The following is a 15781-nucleotide window of genomic DNA, read 5'->3' on the forward strand; positions in this document are numbered from 1 at the left end:
GAGGGTAATGTAAGCCGGAATAAGTAGTGGAACCTGTTTTAGACCTTCGAGTTTTGTTTTTTTTTTTTTTTTTGTGGTATATGGGCCTCTCACTGTTGTGGCCTCTCCCGTTGCAGAGCACAGGCTCTGGATGCACAGGCTCAGCGGCCATGGCTCACGGGCCCAGCCGCTCCGCGGCATGTGGAATCTTCCGGGACCGGGGCACAAGCCCACGTCCCCTGCATCGGCAGGCGGACTCTCAACCACTGAGCCACCAGGGAAGCCCCCAAGATGAGATTTTTATAAGAGAGAAATGCATTCTCAGGAATAACATGTGTTGGTTAGGATATAAATCAGCTGCTGTAATGAAGATTCAGACTAACAGCAACTACCTAAACAAGTTCTCTCATGTACCAGAGCATGCATAGTCCAGAGGTACTACTGTAATCCATAAGGTAGCAGGTTTCCTTTACCTTTTGCTCTGCTACCTGCTAAGGTAGAGGCCTTGTCCTCATGGCCAAAAATGGTTGACATTTTGGGTCTGTATGCTAGATGACAAGAAGGGAGAAAACAAGGAAAATACTCAAAGAGGACATAATCTTTCCTTTTAAAGGCAGAACCCAGATTTTTCATATCAATTACACGCACATCCCACTCGCCAGAACTTAGTCACACAGACAATGCTAGCTGTAAGAGAAGCTGGGGAAAGTATAGACTTCTGCTGGGAAGCCATGGGCCCAAGCTAAAACTTGGAATTTCTATTACTAAAGAAAATAACTGAGACAACATTGAGACAACTAGTGGTCTCACAGATTAATGCAGAAAAGAAAATGACAGGAGATAGAAGGGAGAATGGGGAAAACAACTGTCCTAAGAATATAAGAAATTAAGATTCTACAGTGCCCGACTGAGGAGTTGCAAGCGTGGGAAGCTATTCAGGGTTTATAAAGAATATCACCAAGAGGGACTTCCCTGGTGGTCCAGTGGTTAAGACTCCATGCTCCCAATGCAGGGGGCCCGGGTTCGATCCCTGGTCAGGGAACTAGATCCTGCACGCGGCAACGAAGATCCTGCCTACCACACTAAGACCCAGCACAGTCAAATAAATAAATATTAAAAAAAAAAAAAGAATATCACCAAGGAAGTTATTTCTTTGCTTGCTAATTTGTTTGTTTTCTAGGAGGGTTTAAGTGCTGGTGAGATGTAGGACAGAGTATGTGTAGATGTGTTGAGAGGGTATATCAGATAGGATGGGTATGGTCCTTATTATTTGAAGTGTGGTCCAGGGTCTCACAGCATCAGAATCACCTGGGAGCTTGTCAGAAATGCAGAATCTTAGACCCCTACCGAGACCTACAGAATTATAATGTGGCATTTTTACAAATTCTTTAGGTGATTAATATCACATTAAAGTCTGAGAAGCGCTGTGCTAGATTATGTTATGGTATGGAATAATCCTAAAATCTGTATCTAAAACCACAGAGATTTATTTCTTACTCATGCTGAAAGTCCATCTGGAAGGAAGAGGGTGGCAAATACGTAACTGCTTCATCATCCTCACCTGGGCCACAGCCTGATGGTGCCTCTACCATCTGAACGTCACCAGTCAGGTGGCAAGAGAAGGTAATGTGTGGCTCTCATGCTTCGCTCACACTTCCTTGGTCACACAAATCTCATGGCCATGCCTATCTTCAGGGAGGTGGGAAGAACAATTCTACCATGTCCCTGGAAGGAGAGGACTCAAAATACTGGTGAAGCCAGGAGATCCCAAAGGTAGGGAGGCCTTTCAAAGGTTATCACAATGTAGATGTAAAGTTATCAGACACTGGGAAAGTATAATATCTATAGGAAGGAGAAGAGCATGAACAACAACAACAACAAAAACATTTCAGGATAATTATTCTGAAGAGGTAGTCAAGGAAGGCTCCCAGCTTTAGAGTCTGATTGATTGGGTAGAAATGAAAAATTGTGGAGGAATTGGTTGCAGTGGGGAGTGGAAAGGCTGAGTTTGGAACGGACATGCTAAATCAGAAATTAAGGTGGATATTCACCCTCTGCCTATCTTTCCAACCCCCCACCGTGCTCCGGCCACAGACCTTTCTGTTCCTTCATACACCAACCTTGTTCTCACCTTAGGATTGTTGTACCTACAATTTCTTCTGGAATGCTCTTCTCTGGGCCTATCATGAGCTCCTGCCTGTCATTCAGAACTTAACCATAGTGTCACCTCCTCAGAAAGGCCTCTCCTGGTCATACAAATGTAGCCACCCAGTCATACATTATCACACCTCCCTACTACAGCTACCAGCATAGTACCTAGAGCTAACCAATGTTTTCACTGGTCTATCCCTCTCCCCCCATTAAAAAGTAAGCTCCATGAGGTCATAGACTCTGTCTATCCTGTATCACCAGCTTCAAGTACAGTGCCAAGCAAAGTTGGTACTCAATAAATACTTACTGAATATTCACATGGAAATTTCAGTTAACAGGTATGCAATAAGGGACATATAGATAGGGCTCCAATGAGGAAAACAGATTTGGAGAAGTGAAGTTCTCTAAAGCATTAAAGATGAACAAGAAGCATTAAACCTTCAGGAATGTTTCCCCTCAGTGGGCAGAGAAGCGTAGGAGACTCAGAAGTCTAAAGGGTAGAATAGAGTGTCTCCTGAAGCGAGGAAAAAGTTTCAGTGAGGGATGGGTCAATGTGGGGCAAGTGTTATCTCTTAGTCAAGAAAAATGGGAATAAGAAAAAGACCACTGGATTTGGGAAGGTCATTTGTGACCAATGAATAAAGGAGTAAAAATGTAGGGCTTGAGGAGAGAAAGGACTTGGCAGGTATAGCTCATTACTGGAGTAGGTTTGGCAGTAAAGGGAATTAGTACTCCAGCAGGATTAAGTGGGTTTCTTTTTGTGAAACCTATGGTTCATAACTTGAAGTTAATGGATCCCTAGGGGGTCCACGAGTCATTGTCAGGGACACTGCAAATTCAGAAATTATAGGCAAAATTTTGTGTGCATGGGGGTAGGAGGTGGGGGAAAGAGGATTTGTAGTTTCATTATTTTCCAAAAGGTCGAGACCCAAAAGTTAAATAGCCAGTGCTGAATAGTAAGAGAATAAGTTAAAAAAACAAAAACAAAAACGGAGACCCATAAAAGGGCTAAGCTTTAGAGAGAAAAAGAAAAACCTCTTTCTCATCTAAGGAAAAGCTAGAAACAGATTTTTAAAAGTTCACAATTTCATCATCATCTCAGTAAGAGAGAAAGTAAAGACAGATCTGGAAACACTGGGGAGACTTGTGCAAACACGCTCCAGTTAAGGGAGACTGAAGAAGCCGGGAAGACGGAGTGGGGAAAGCCTGTGTTCCTCAACCGAGCCCGCGGCCCTAGCAAAGCACCACCTGTGCAATGTCACCGCCCTGGACGTGGTGCTCAAGGCTGGGAACTGCTGGTATTGTTCTTTAATCAGTAAGCGCCCCTCTGAGACCCCAGCCGAAGAGTCTGGGATCGAGAGAAGTCTTTCTTACCACAAAAAGCATCAACACGGGCAGGGGAGCTCATCAGTGAGTCAGCTCAGGGACAAGCTGTGCGTCCAAGCTTCCCCAAATTTGCCGTACTTTCCTGCTGTGTTTGGGCAGCTGCCTCCTGCCCAGCCTCCCCACCTGTCGTCGTCTCTGAATCGTCCCGCCCCATTTCGACATCTCCCTTCCCCGCTTCCAGCTCTCGGCCTGGCGCAGGGCCGAGCGACAGCATGCCCCCGGAGAACTCATTCACTCAACAACTGCGGGGTTTACTTGGCGACTCCGGGGCAAGCCCAGTGCCGCGCGCTGGGGCCTGAGGAGCATCAAGCCCTAAGGAGTCCGCCCGCGCGCAGCACGGAGGGGTCAACTCTCCCGACCTGACCGGAGTTTAACGGGCTTCCTCCTGCATGTCGCAACAGCTTTCCCGGCATGCCGGCGGGCCTCGCCAGAGGATGCCCGGCCCCGGCCCGCTCCACCCAACGCCAGTCCGAGATCACGCGGGAACAGAGTTCTCGGGCCGAGGCCACCCGCCAGCACACGACCCGCGAGTCCCGGGATTCGGGGCGGGCGCTCTAGAAGGGGCCTAACCGCATCCGTCAGCGGTTTGACCTTGAAGGCCAGGCACCGCCCTCCCCTCCTCCCCGACATGATCCAGCCTGCAGCGCCCACAGCTCTACGGGCGTCAGTCAGGGCCCGAAATTCCCCCTCGATAGCCCCTGGGCGCTTCGCCCTCTTCCTGTAGCCAATCGGATCCCGACAAAAAACTGGCCAATGCCCGCGCTCAAAGTATCAAGAGTCGTTGAGCCTATCAAAGTCCAGCCTTAAGTTTCTCCCGCCCTCCAGAAAAGTCGGAGGGCGGGTTGATCTTACATGTTGGCCAATCAAGTAGCCAATAAACAAGAAGCTTCCAAGATCAAAGGGGAAGGGGTGGGATCTAAGCTGTCGCGTCGCCGCGGGGTGGAGGAATGACAGGAAACTTCACTAATACCACAGACCTATTTTTACGTAGGTAAGCCAGGGGCGGGGCTAGCTTGACGGCTGCACCAATGGCTGACTGAGGGGCGTGTCCTCGGGGCCAAGCGGGAGCCCGAGGCCCCGGGCTCTCTGGGCCGCGCCTGAGGCAGACGCAACGGGGCTGGGGGGCGGCGACGGCAGCGGCGGCAGCGACGGAGGCGGCGGCGGCGGCGGGGGTGGGCGCCGCAGCTGGCCCGGGTGGATGGAGTTGGAGGGGCGGGGTGCTGGCGGTGTGGCGGGGGGGCCGGCGGCTGGGCCGGGGCGGAGCCCCGGGGAGTCGGCGCTGCTGGACGGGTGGCTGCAGCGGGGCGTGGGCCGGGGGGCCAGCGGCGGGGAGGCCGGGGCCTGCAGGCCCCCGGTACGGCAGGATCCGGACTCCGGCCCGGACTACGAGGCGCTGCCGGCTGGAGCCACTGTCACCACGCACATGGTGGCGGGCGCCGTGGCAGGGATCCTGGAGCACTGCGTGATGTACCCCATCGACTGCGTCAAGGTGAGACCTGGCCCTGCTCCGAACTTCACCTGGGGCTGACCCGACCCCTGGGTCATGCCCGGAGCCAGGATCCCAGCCGAGAGCCGGAGCCGACCAGGGTCCCTTTCTGGCTTCTGCCACCACACTATTCGAAGCACACACCTATGCAAGAAAGGTCCCGGCCGGGAACTCATCCCAGTCAGAAGCCAGGACCAATTTCTCACCGTCAGTGAGATCTAAATTGGGACTCTGGAAAGAAAATCTGTCAGCCAAAACCCTGGATCCCAACTGGGACTAAACAAGAATAGGGTGGGATGGGAAGGGAACAGGTAAGTGCTACTAACTTGATTAAGGTAAAGCTTACTGAACACCCTTAATAGGATCTTAATGGCTAGAGATGTTCTCTGGCCAGTGCTTTTACAAGCTCCTTGCTGTGTTTTCCCTTAAAAGTGATGGGGCAGGAACGGGAATCTGGGATCTCTCAGCTAGATGAAGGATTTACTTATTAAATCTTAACCCATGAGTGATTGGAAATCATTGTGCAGTCAGAATTCAGAGTTCCTGACGAAATACTATGGGAAAGACCATGTTCAGGAAAAAGTTTCGGTTTCTCTGTGCAGAAAGCATGATACTCCACCTATTTCCTGAACATGAAAATTGAGCTGGGATTGGGATTGTGTATATGCAGGGAGCACATCAGCCCTCCAAGGAGAGATGGACCTCATAGTGCATTTCTTTAGCCACTTGAAGTTGACAAAAAGGGAAAAGTTGTCTAGAAGGGAAGCATGACAATACTGGAAAATAGATGTTACTGTGAAGAAAATAAAATGGGATCAACAAGAGGGTATGATTCATGTGAAAGTAAAACTAATTTCAGCCACACCAAGCAGGCTGATGAGTGGGTACAAGAAGTCAGATGCTTCTGAAGAAAGCTGGGTGACGAGGGGAACACATTGTTCTTTACAGTTCTTATTCTTGTGCATTAACAAAGGAACAACCAAGGAGACTGTTGAAATAAATATAATGACAGAGACTGGTTCCTCCTTTACATGTTAAGGGTAATATAGTTAAACAATATCCTCACAGCTCTTGGATGTATGTTTTCTTCTCAAATTAGGAAAAAGTTACATATTCAGGAGGAGAATATCAACTTGGAAGATGCAAAGTCTTTCTCTTCTGCTCCCTGGTTCCAGTACTGTTTCATGTTTTCATTAGTAAGGTGGATGAGGAAATGGAGAAAGTGCTCCTTAAGCTTTGTGAATGACACCGAGTTGGTAGGAGTATTCTAGCACATTTCAGGGTAACTCCTACCAAGGGCCATACCCTTGAAACTGTGGTAAATGCACTTGGCTAAAATGGATATTCGAATTTTATTTATTTTTTTAAAGACTTTTTTTTTTAATATATAGACCGTTTTTAAAGTCTTTATTGATTTTGTTACAATATCGCACCTGTTTTATGTTTTGGTTTTTTGGCCCCGAGGCATGTGGGATCTTAGCTCACCGACCAGGGATCGAACCTGCACCACCTGCATTGGAAGGCCAAGTCTTAACCACTGGACCGCCAGGGAAGTCCCTAGAATTTTAAATACGCGTGTCAATTGTGAGGAATAGAAATAAATAGTAAAATTAAGAGGATGGCTAATGCTCTAACAATATTGAAATGTCATACGTATAAGTACAAATAAAAAAGATTCAGACGTGTATGTACTAGAGTCTAGGTTGAATGACTGTGAGTCGTTAATGCTATATACCTAAAAGTTAACATGATCTAACTGCAAAGTAACCTCACTATACTTGGACTGTGAGTAAAATCCAAGATAGTCTAGGGTGCTATCTTTCAGGATGGGTCTCAAATGAAAACTAGATCAAGGAGAGTAATGAAAATTATTGAACGGCTTGAAAAGTACAGTGTAATAACGTGACTGACTTAGAAATATTACCTCAGCTTATCAATTTAAGTGTTGTCCCACTACCTTAGGAGACTATCTCCTTACTCCATATATTTACATAATGCTAATGTTGTTGTAAACATTTTATAACTTCCTCTGTTAGAAATGCCTCTAGAACACTTGGCTACATATCCTTAAATGGGGCAAGTCTTCGTCCTGTGAAGAGAAAGAGTTGATGTTTCAGTAATTGAGACCATTCAGAATCAAATATGGCAGTTCAGGTGGGAGATCAAAATGGGTAATGATGATTGGGGTCAAAAATAAGGTAGGACTGGAAAGCAAGGAGGCTGATTTACTCCTGAGGTTGATAAACCCACTGAGGGAACATTTTGGAAAGAGGAGTTCTAGAAATGTTTTGCATAACTGCAGCAGCATTGCTGGAATAAGTCCCTTGTAGCCTTCCAAGATAACTTTTGAAGAACAGTTCTTATTCATTTGCATAAGCTTTGGAATTTTTTTTTTTTAAAAATTAGTAATACAACATGACTGTAAAGTCATGCCTCAAAGCACTACATTAAAGAAATAATTATTTCATCTGGAGGAAAAAATGCTCAGGAGTCTTCAAAAACACAAAAGCGTGTTTTAGAAGTATCATTTTCATTTGCCATTAATGCTGGGATTTAAATGATTAGAGGGAAAAACTAGGTGAGCCTATCAGGATTTAGTGTCAGTAAACACTGTTTACAGTAGACACTGTTGTGCAGGCATGAAAGTAAAATTCAAATCTCTTCCTTCAGAAAGGGCTTCGCAGTACCCTTGTCCCTGGGTAGCTATTCTTCCTCTTCTACCATAAATAGGTGATGGAGAGGAAAAGCAGCCCAACATACCCTAAGACTAGAGGCAGGTATCTGTGTTGGAGCCTAAAGGGCAACCACAGTGTTTTCAAGTGAAAGCTGATAGTGACTCTTGGCATGCAAGCCTGTGCACCCCCAAACCGCTTATCAGGGTCAAGTCGACTTAAAATATCCTTGGGAGGGACCAGCATAGCCTTGCTAGGCTATAGTTAGTTAACCAGCGATTTTCATGGTCATAATAGGGAGGTTTGGGAGCCCAAGTGAATCCCAGTTTTCCTTTTCTGGGCTTCAGAGACAAGCACCAGACTTTATCTAAAGGGATAGGTTCTACAGCGTAAAGCAGTCAAAACTCTTCTCAAAATCATCTGGCTAAGCACCTGGCACCAAGGTGCTGCTTTTTGGCTTTGTAATCGTGAAGCAAATAATCTACTTATATAATAAGTTAAGGAGGGAAAGAACAAAGGGAAATAAATCTTTTCCAAACTCCAGATGTAAATGGTTATCTATATACATTCACCAGTGGACAGTGAGGAAATGGAAACATTGGCTTATTTGATTTTCCTGTATCTAATAATGAGTATATTCAGTAAATGGCAATTGCTCCTGTTTGTCAAGCACTATCTGATGTGCCTTAATATTTACTGATTTAATCATTGGAACAACTTCATGAAGTAGATACCATTTTCATTATTTTATAGATGAAGAAAACAGGCAAGTTAAGTAACTTGCCCAAGGTCACACAGTTAGTGGCAGAGTCATGATTTAAACCCAGTCTGACTCCCAAGCCTTCCATACAGGCCCCCAAAAGCAGATTTCCAGAACCAAGCAAGGCACAGAATTTCACAACTGTGCTCCTTCCTAAACATGACCTTTAGATGAACAGCTGGACATATAAATCATAGCCACAGAGGAACTTTAAAATGAAAACAAAAAATACAAAATCAAGCCTGATTTATTAGTGGTTAAAGACCAGTTAGTTGCCCATGCATATTTGCAAAATGACTTACACACGAGACAACACTACCGTGATCTGTAAATTCTGAGATATGAACTCATATTTGAGAAACATAGTTGAATACAATAAAAAGCCTTATATTTCTAGCACCACATAAATTAGCAATGGCTTTTACTTGCCTTAACTGTGAATCTCCAAAACAGCACTCTGAGCCAGCCATTCTTAGTCTCATGTTACAGATGACATTGCTGAAGCTCAGAGGTTAAGTGACATACCCAAGACCACATAGCTAGCAAAGCTGGGTCTCCCACTCAGCCTTTCTAACTCAAATGTGACTTGTCTTACCAAACTACTTACCTGTTTGGCTTTTCTTCAAAGTCAGGCAGTGTTTTTCTTTATGTTGAAGACTATTCACTAATTCTTACTTAGAGATTTCTTCTTTAAGAGGTTTTCATCTTTCTGTGAGAGAGATTTATTGGCCCACAAATTTGGGGAGCCATATTTGTTTTTATATTTGGTGTGGCTTATGCCTGGGTCCTCTCCATGAGGGTGTATTTTCATTGAGTTAGAATTGTCAGTTAGATTTAGACGTGTGTGTAAAATTTTCATTGTAACTTACACATAGTCCAGGTTTCTCTTGTGGGTAAACGGTTCCAGGCCTCTGAGGCCAGACCTTTAAGACTAGTTACCCAAATATGCTATTGACTCCAGCAGAACAGTGCAATTTCTAAACATTCCCCCAATACAAGATTAGTTTTTTAAAAAATTTAATTTAGTTATTTATTTTTGGCTGTGTTGTATCTTCATTGCTGCACGCAGGCTTTCTCTAGTTGCCAGGAGCAGGGGCTACTTCTTCATTGTGGTGCACAGGCTTCTTATCGCGGTGGCTTCTCTTGTTGCAGAGCATGGGCTCTAGGTGCACGGGCTCTAGACCGCAGGCTCAGTAGTTGTGGTGCATGGGCTTAGTTGCTCCGTGGCATGTGGGACCAGGGCTCGAACCACGTCTCCTGATTGGCAGGTGGATTCTTAACCACGGCACCACCAGGAAAGTCTTTTTTTTTTTTTTAACTGAGAAGTAGAAAAGAATGTGTCACATTGTGATAAGTGATATTGTGTATTTCTGATTGAACTTCAGTAATCTTTTAGGCTACCAATTCTTTGTTGGTAGCAGGAAGGAGAAAATAACTAGAGGAATGTGGATTGCTTGCAGCTAACCAGGATTTGTTAATCTGGTTAGTTTGTTTTCTCCCATGCTTTTGAGAAGAGGCATTACTCTTGGATTTCAGATGGCCAACAGGAAGGTTCAAGCTTTTAAATCCAGATTGAATCAGTGACAGGAATGAAGTAGGAATTTAAATTGTACTTGGGCGTTAGTTGCCCCTGTGGCTCACTAATGGCCTTTTTGAACTGGTGCAGACAAAGCTAAGATTCATTCTTTCTTTCATTCATTCATTCAACAAACAAATCTTGAGTGCCTACTGTGTTCCAGGCACTAGACATTGATTTTTTTTTTTTTTTAGTATTTATTTAATTAATTTTTTTTGCTGCGTCAGGTCTTAGTTGTGGCATATGGAATCTTTTTGTTGTAGCACGGGCTCTTTGTTGCCATGCACAGGCTTCACTCTAGTTGTGGTGTGCGGGTTTTCTCTCTCTAGTTGTGGTGCGTGGGGTCCAGGGCACGTGGGCTCTATAGTTGTGGTGCGCGGGGTCCAGAGCACGTGGGCTCTTTAGTTTGCGGCACGTGGGTGCTCTAGTTGAGGCGCGTGGGCTCAGTTGCCCTGCGGCATGTGGGATCTTAGTTCCTTGACCAGGGATCAAACCTGCATCCCCTGCATTGGAAGGCTGATTCTTTACCACTGGACCACCAGGGAAGTCCCTGGATATTGATTTTATACTATCTGGTAGTCTCCATGCCACCCTAACCTTGAAATAGATCAATAGACAAAAGATCTGCATTGGAGACTCATCCTTCAGAGAAGGTCTCTGATTTGGGAAGTATTTCAAGTAAGATTAATTTCCCAAATTTCAATATCTACCATATACATTCATTCCAGTCATTGAATCCTCTAGAGATTCCAAGGGTTATGTTTAACTGAGACTCATTTTATTTATTGATGCCAGTTATGGGATTCAGTCAGTTTAGATTAGAAATCTGGAATCTCCCTCAGTTTTAGAGAATAGATTGGTTTCCACCTTCATAGTTTGAGGGTAAACTTTCTTTTCCAGGAAATTAGAGCAGCATCTATTAGGAATGCTACTTCTGCCAAAATTTTAACTTACAGGCCCAGCTGTCAATGCCAGATAGTCTGAAGAAGGCAGATTATCATCAAGGTTATTTCGAAGGATGAGCTCTCATCTCATTAGTCAGTGCAGTATGTGGCCAGGAAGCAGGCCCAGGATCAGTCTTCAGAAATAATAAACTATGTTGTAGAGAGTAAATAGTTGACTTTAGAATCCACTTGTAAAGAACTCTTAGCCTGAGTTTATTAAGAAAAGCAACTTCTCCTGAAACACAGGCTTAATATTTGTTGTGGGTTCAAGAACGCTTACCAAGGGGCGATTTTTTTTTTTTTTTTTTGTGGTACGTGGGCCTCTCACTGTTGTGGCCTCTCCCGTTGCGGAGCACAGGCTCCGGACGCGCAGGCTCAGTGGCCATGGCTCACGGGCCCAGCCGCTCCGCGGCATGTGGGATCTTCCCGGACCGGGGCACAAACCTGTGTCCCCTGTATCGGCAGGCGGACTCTCAACCACTGCGCCACCAGGGCAGCCCCCAAGGGGCGATTTTTTGAAGTAAAATAATGGTGTTCCACTGTAGGGTCATAGGTGACCAGAAAAAGAAAGGTCCAGCCAAGGCTTGGAAAGACTGCACATAGATTTGGAAGGCAGTAAAACTGGATGCCAGGTATCACTTCTACATATTGGCGTGATTTCTCGTAGGAGGTCTGCCCAGTGCCCAAGACTGAGTGTTGAGATTGGGTGCGAAGTCCGCATCACTGACATCGCGCTTCTCCTCTCTGTCCTTTCAGACCCGGATGCAGAGCCTACAGCCTGATCCAGCTGCCCGCTATCGCAATGTGTTGGAGGCCCTCTGGAGGATTATAAGAACGGAGGGGCTGTGGAGGCCCATGCGAGGCCTGAACGTCACAGCAACTGGCGCAGGGCCTGCCCACGCCCTCTATTTTGCCTGCTATGAAAAGTTAAAAAAGACACTGAGTGATGTAATCCATCCTGGGGGCAATAGCCATATTGCCAATGGTATTGAGCCTTCCTGTGCTGGTTCCCCCACTTTCCCAATTCTTTGGGCTTTGCTGTTGTCAGTGCTTTCTAGTCTCAGCATGATTTGAAGCTGAAGTTTTGGGCTGGGGTAGGCCAGATTATAGGGGAGGGACTTCCAAACCTGATGTTCTCAGACAAGGGGCTGCGTCAACCCCACCCCTTCTTTGGGGCGTCGCAACAAAGGGTTACAATATCCTCCCTTACGTACTAGCTTGACTCTTTCCTCTCACTTTCTCGCTGGTATCAAATTCTGATGCCCTGGTAATGTGGAGACACACACTGAACTGCCCCCGTTGTGTATTTCTTGGTAGTTGGGTGGTATCCCGCTCCTCGGGGCAGGATTGGAGGTAACCCAGCCACCCAAGGAAGACATCAGTGGAGCCTCAGCTCTTCGCCTCACCTTTTCAGGATCCCAGCTGCCCACAGGCAGTTTGTGTCATGGAGGACATGACAAGGCCTCAACAAGTGAATGGGGCTGGGGCGGGGGGCTTCTGTACAAAGAAACCAGAGGGTTGGAGGTTGTGTGGAAGTAAGGGAAGAGATGGCAGCCTGGAGAAAACCAAAGTGAAAGTGGAGAGGAGAGGGTGAGTGATATGGTAGTTCAGGACCTGAGGGAAAGGTCTAGATGGACAGATGTTAGGATTTGGAGACTGGGGTTGGGCAGCAGGATAGAAGGTGAGATTCTGTGGTGGAGATCTGACCACCTGCCCCTCGTGCTCTCCCGCCACTGGAGGCGGTTGATGTGTTGGCATCCCTTGGCCACAGTGTATCTGCTTCCTGTCTGGAGCATGAACTGCATTTATTCTCAGAGCCATCTTTGTTGAAAAAATCTGGGCTGTTTCTCAGACTTCCTGGCCTTCCTATCGTAGCTGAGGAAGGTAGATTGAAGGCCTTACTAAGAGGGAACAGGTATCTTCATTTCTCTGAACAGGTATTTAGAAGCAGTGGGTTCCCATCTTTTAAACTGGCTCTTAACATTCCCTCTCCCTGCTGTGGTTTATCACACCCATGCCCCATCACTCTGGGTCTTCCATGAGTCAGTCACCCTTTCCTGGCCTCACATGTGGCAGTTGTTTTTTCCTTTGCAGGTGCGGCCGGGTGTGTGGCAACATTACTTCATGATGCAGCCATGAATCCAGCAGAAGGTAATGATTCCTCACCCTTTCCCTCTGTGGGCAGCTGCATCTACATCTCTGGGCTTTTCCTTTATTTTTGGTTTGCAGGAGAAAGCCAGGGAGCACCCCATCAGTTCTGGTGGGAAATCCTGGCGTGTTACATTGTCTTACCACTAGAGGGCACTCCCTCCGTGTTGTCGGTGCTTAGAAGGATTCCCTTAGACAGGAAGCATGTTCAGTGAGATTTATTCACCTGGGGCTTCCCTGGAAAAAGGTATGGCTCTATGTGGCCTATTCCTGGGCCTTCCTGGAAGTCCGCTTTATAGTGGATTTGATCTAAAAAATTTAGCAGATTATTTCACTTTTCTTCAAAAAGGTGAAGATGGATATTGACATTTGAAAATACTGCCTATGTTGTTGGAATGAAGAGTGGTTGAGATAGGAATGAAAGGTACATTGGTAGAGCTTAGTCCCTGCACTGCTGCTTGGATCTTGGCTTTTCAGTTGGAGAATGAGGTACCCAAACAAATATGAAAGGATAGCACAGTTGCCAGGTTCCTTAAAGTTCCAGTTCTTTACCTGTCTGGGCAAGGCCATGGCAAGGAAAGAGCCAAAGCTAAGCTGAAGATTATACCTGAGCTTATACCATGTATCTACTTGAGGGGGTAGGAGATGTTTGGACATTAAAGCCATACCCTTCTTGGCCAAGAATTTTGGTTTTGGTAGCCCTTCTCTTCCTGTGGAAGGATGACATCCTCATGTTGTAAGAGTTCAGTGTTCTGTGCACCTGAGGATTGGGATTGTTAGGGCCATGTGTTCATTATTATGTTCACTGCCGCTGAATCACTTCTTGTCTTAAGAGTTACGAAAGGGTAAGATGGTAACAGTAACAGGTAGGTACTTATTTCAAGGAAACCCTCTGGAGTCTAAACTGTAGATATATCCTATATGTTAATTGGCTGGTTTTAAAGAAATCCTACTAGAATTGGGTCCATTATTTTTCAGCGCTTTATCACCCTCTCCCATCCCCTCCTCTCAAAAAAGGGAAACCTTCACTAATCAGGCTGACAATTCACTCATACTTTTTTCTCTCTCCAATCCATTGGCTGATCCACTGACTTGGGACTCCGAATCTGGACACTCCTGCTCACCGGTTGATTGCTGTCACCATGCCCTTCTTCTCATTGATGGCGCCGCCAGTGGTGAAGCAAAGGATGCAAATGTACAACTCACCGTACCACCGGGTGACAGACTGTGTACGGGCAGTGTGGCAAAACGAAGGGGCCGGGGCCTTTTACCGCAGCTACACCACGCAGCTAACCATGAACGTTCCCTTCCAAGCCATTCATTTCATGACCTATGAATTCCTGCAGGAGCACTTTAACCCCCAGAGACGGTACAACCCCAGCTCCCACGTCCTCTCCGGAGCCTGTGCAGGAGCTGTAGCTGCCGCTGCCACAACCCCACTGGACGTTTGCAAAACACTGCTCAACACCCAGGAATCCCTGGCTTTGAACTCAAACGTTACAGGACACATCACAGGCATGGCTAGTGCCTTCAGGACGGTGTATCAAGTCGGCGGGGTGACCGCCTACTTCCGCGGGGTGCAGGCTAGAGTAATTTACCAGATCCCCTCCACGGCCATTGCATGGTCTGTGTATGAGTTCTTCAAATACCTAATCACTAAACGGCAAGAAGAGTGGAGGGCAGGCAAGTGAAGCAGCACTGAATGGAGCCAGGGTTCGGCCAACGCTGCTGCTCTGCCCACTCCAGCCACGTTCTCTGTCTACCGGCACGCTCCAGCCTCGGGCAGGGTGGGAAGGAAGGCAGAGGGCTCTCTCCCCCAGGCCCTTGGTGTTTTGGCTGACACCAGTTCCTGCCAACGCCGCCTTTCCTTCCGGGCCCTAAGCAAGTGCAGCAAGTCACACCACAGCATCTCTGACACTCTCTCCTTCCTGGGCCTGATGACCTGCTCTAGACTGTTACAGAGGGATAAGCAGCTCATTCCCCTGGTTCCTAATAAAAAGCCTTTAAATTAAACGGTTTCATTGGGTTTGTCTTGCCAAAGGGGAAGTGAAATACTGTCAACTGTTCTTGACTAAGCGTAAATCAAGGGGCCCACGGGGAAGGTTTATTGCGTATGTCTGTAGTTTTTGTTTCTGCTGTTTTCATGGTGATTTAAGACTTTGGGGCCCTACTCCCCCTTTTTTAGTAATGGGCTCCAAGGAATCTGAACCTCTCTCATGGCAGGAGCAATGGGCCTTTGACAGATCCTAGCTAAACAGGTGCTCTTGACCCCCACTGTTGCCTTTTCCCTAGGGCAGTGGCATGGCACAGAAGAGGTAGATCTCTCTGCTCTATTTCTCAGCTCTGCCTGCAGCAGTAAAGCTTTCCATATGGCACTTGGTTTTCTAATGCAGTGTAAAGCTAAAATTAGTGAAGCTGCAAGTCCTGAAGATGACGTGGTAAATAATAACAATATCTTTCATTTGATTTTAAGGCTTTTACAAAGTACTTTCATATACGTGATCTCCTTTGGTTCTCACAAAATCTGAAGTAGGCAGTGCAGGTGTCATCTCTTATTTTACAGGTAAGGAAAGCTCAGAGAGGCTGTGACTGGCTCAAGGTCTCACAGTAAATACAGAACTGGGACCCCAACCCAGATCTTTTGTCCCCAGAAGTGAATCTAATTGTGCCTTCCTGCAG

The 15781-nt window shown here is 46.4% G+C and overlaps 1 protein-coding gene across 1 annotated transcript; it reads left to right on the forward strand.

Moving 5' to 3' along the window:
* Window positions 1-4699: 4699 nt before the first annotated feature.
* On the forward strand, window positions 4700-15115 carry SLC25A28 (solute carrier family 25 member 28). The gene is made up of 4 exons (XM_059054773.2): window positions 4700-5005; window positions 11711-11939; window positions 13049-13105; window positions 14276-15115. The coding sequence occupies exons 1-4, from the start codon at window positions 4715-4717 to the stop codon at window positions 14791-14793; spliced, it is 1095 nt and encodes a 364-aa protein (XP_058910756.1). The 5' UTR covers window positions 4700-4714; the 3' UTR covers window positions 14794-15115.
* The last annotated feature ends 666 nt before the right edge of the window (window positions 15116-15781 follow it).

The sequence above is a fragment of the Kogia breviceps genome, chromosome 2 (genome assembly GCF_026419965.1).
Source record: "Kogia breviceps isolate mKogBre1 chromosome 2, mKogBre1 haplotype 1, whole genome shotgun sequence".
Taxonomy (NCBI): Eukaryota; Metazoa; Chordata; class Mammalia; order Artiodactyla; family Physeteridae; genus Kogia; species Kogia breviceps.

Excerpts from the sequence above, each read along its gene's own strand:
- SLC25A28 (XM_059054773.2), top strand. The coding sequence starts at position 4,715 with ATGGAGTTGGAGGGGCGGGGTGCTGGCGGTGTGGCGGGGGGGCCGGCG. Across the intron at positions 11,940-13,048 it reads CAATAGCCATATTGCCAATG|GTGCGGCCGGGTGTGTGGCA; the intron begins GTATTGAGCCTT and ends TTTCCTTTGCAG. Across the intron at positions 13,106-14,275 it reads AGCCATGAATCCAGCAGAAG|TGGTGAAGCAAAGGATGCAA; the intron begins GTAATGATTCCT and ends TGGCGCCGCCAG.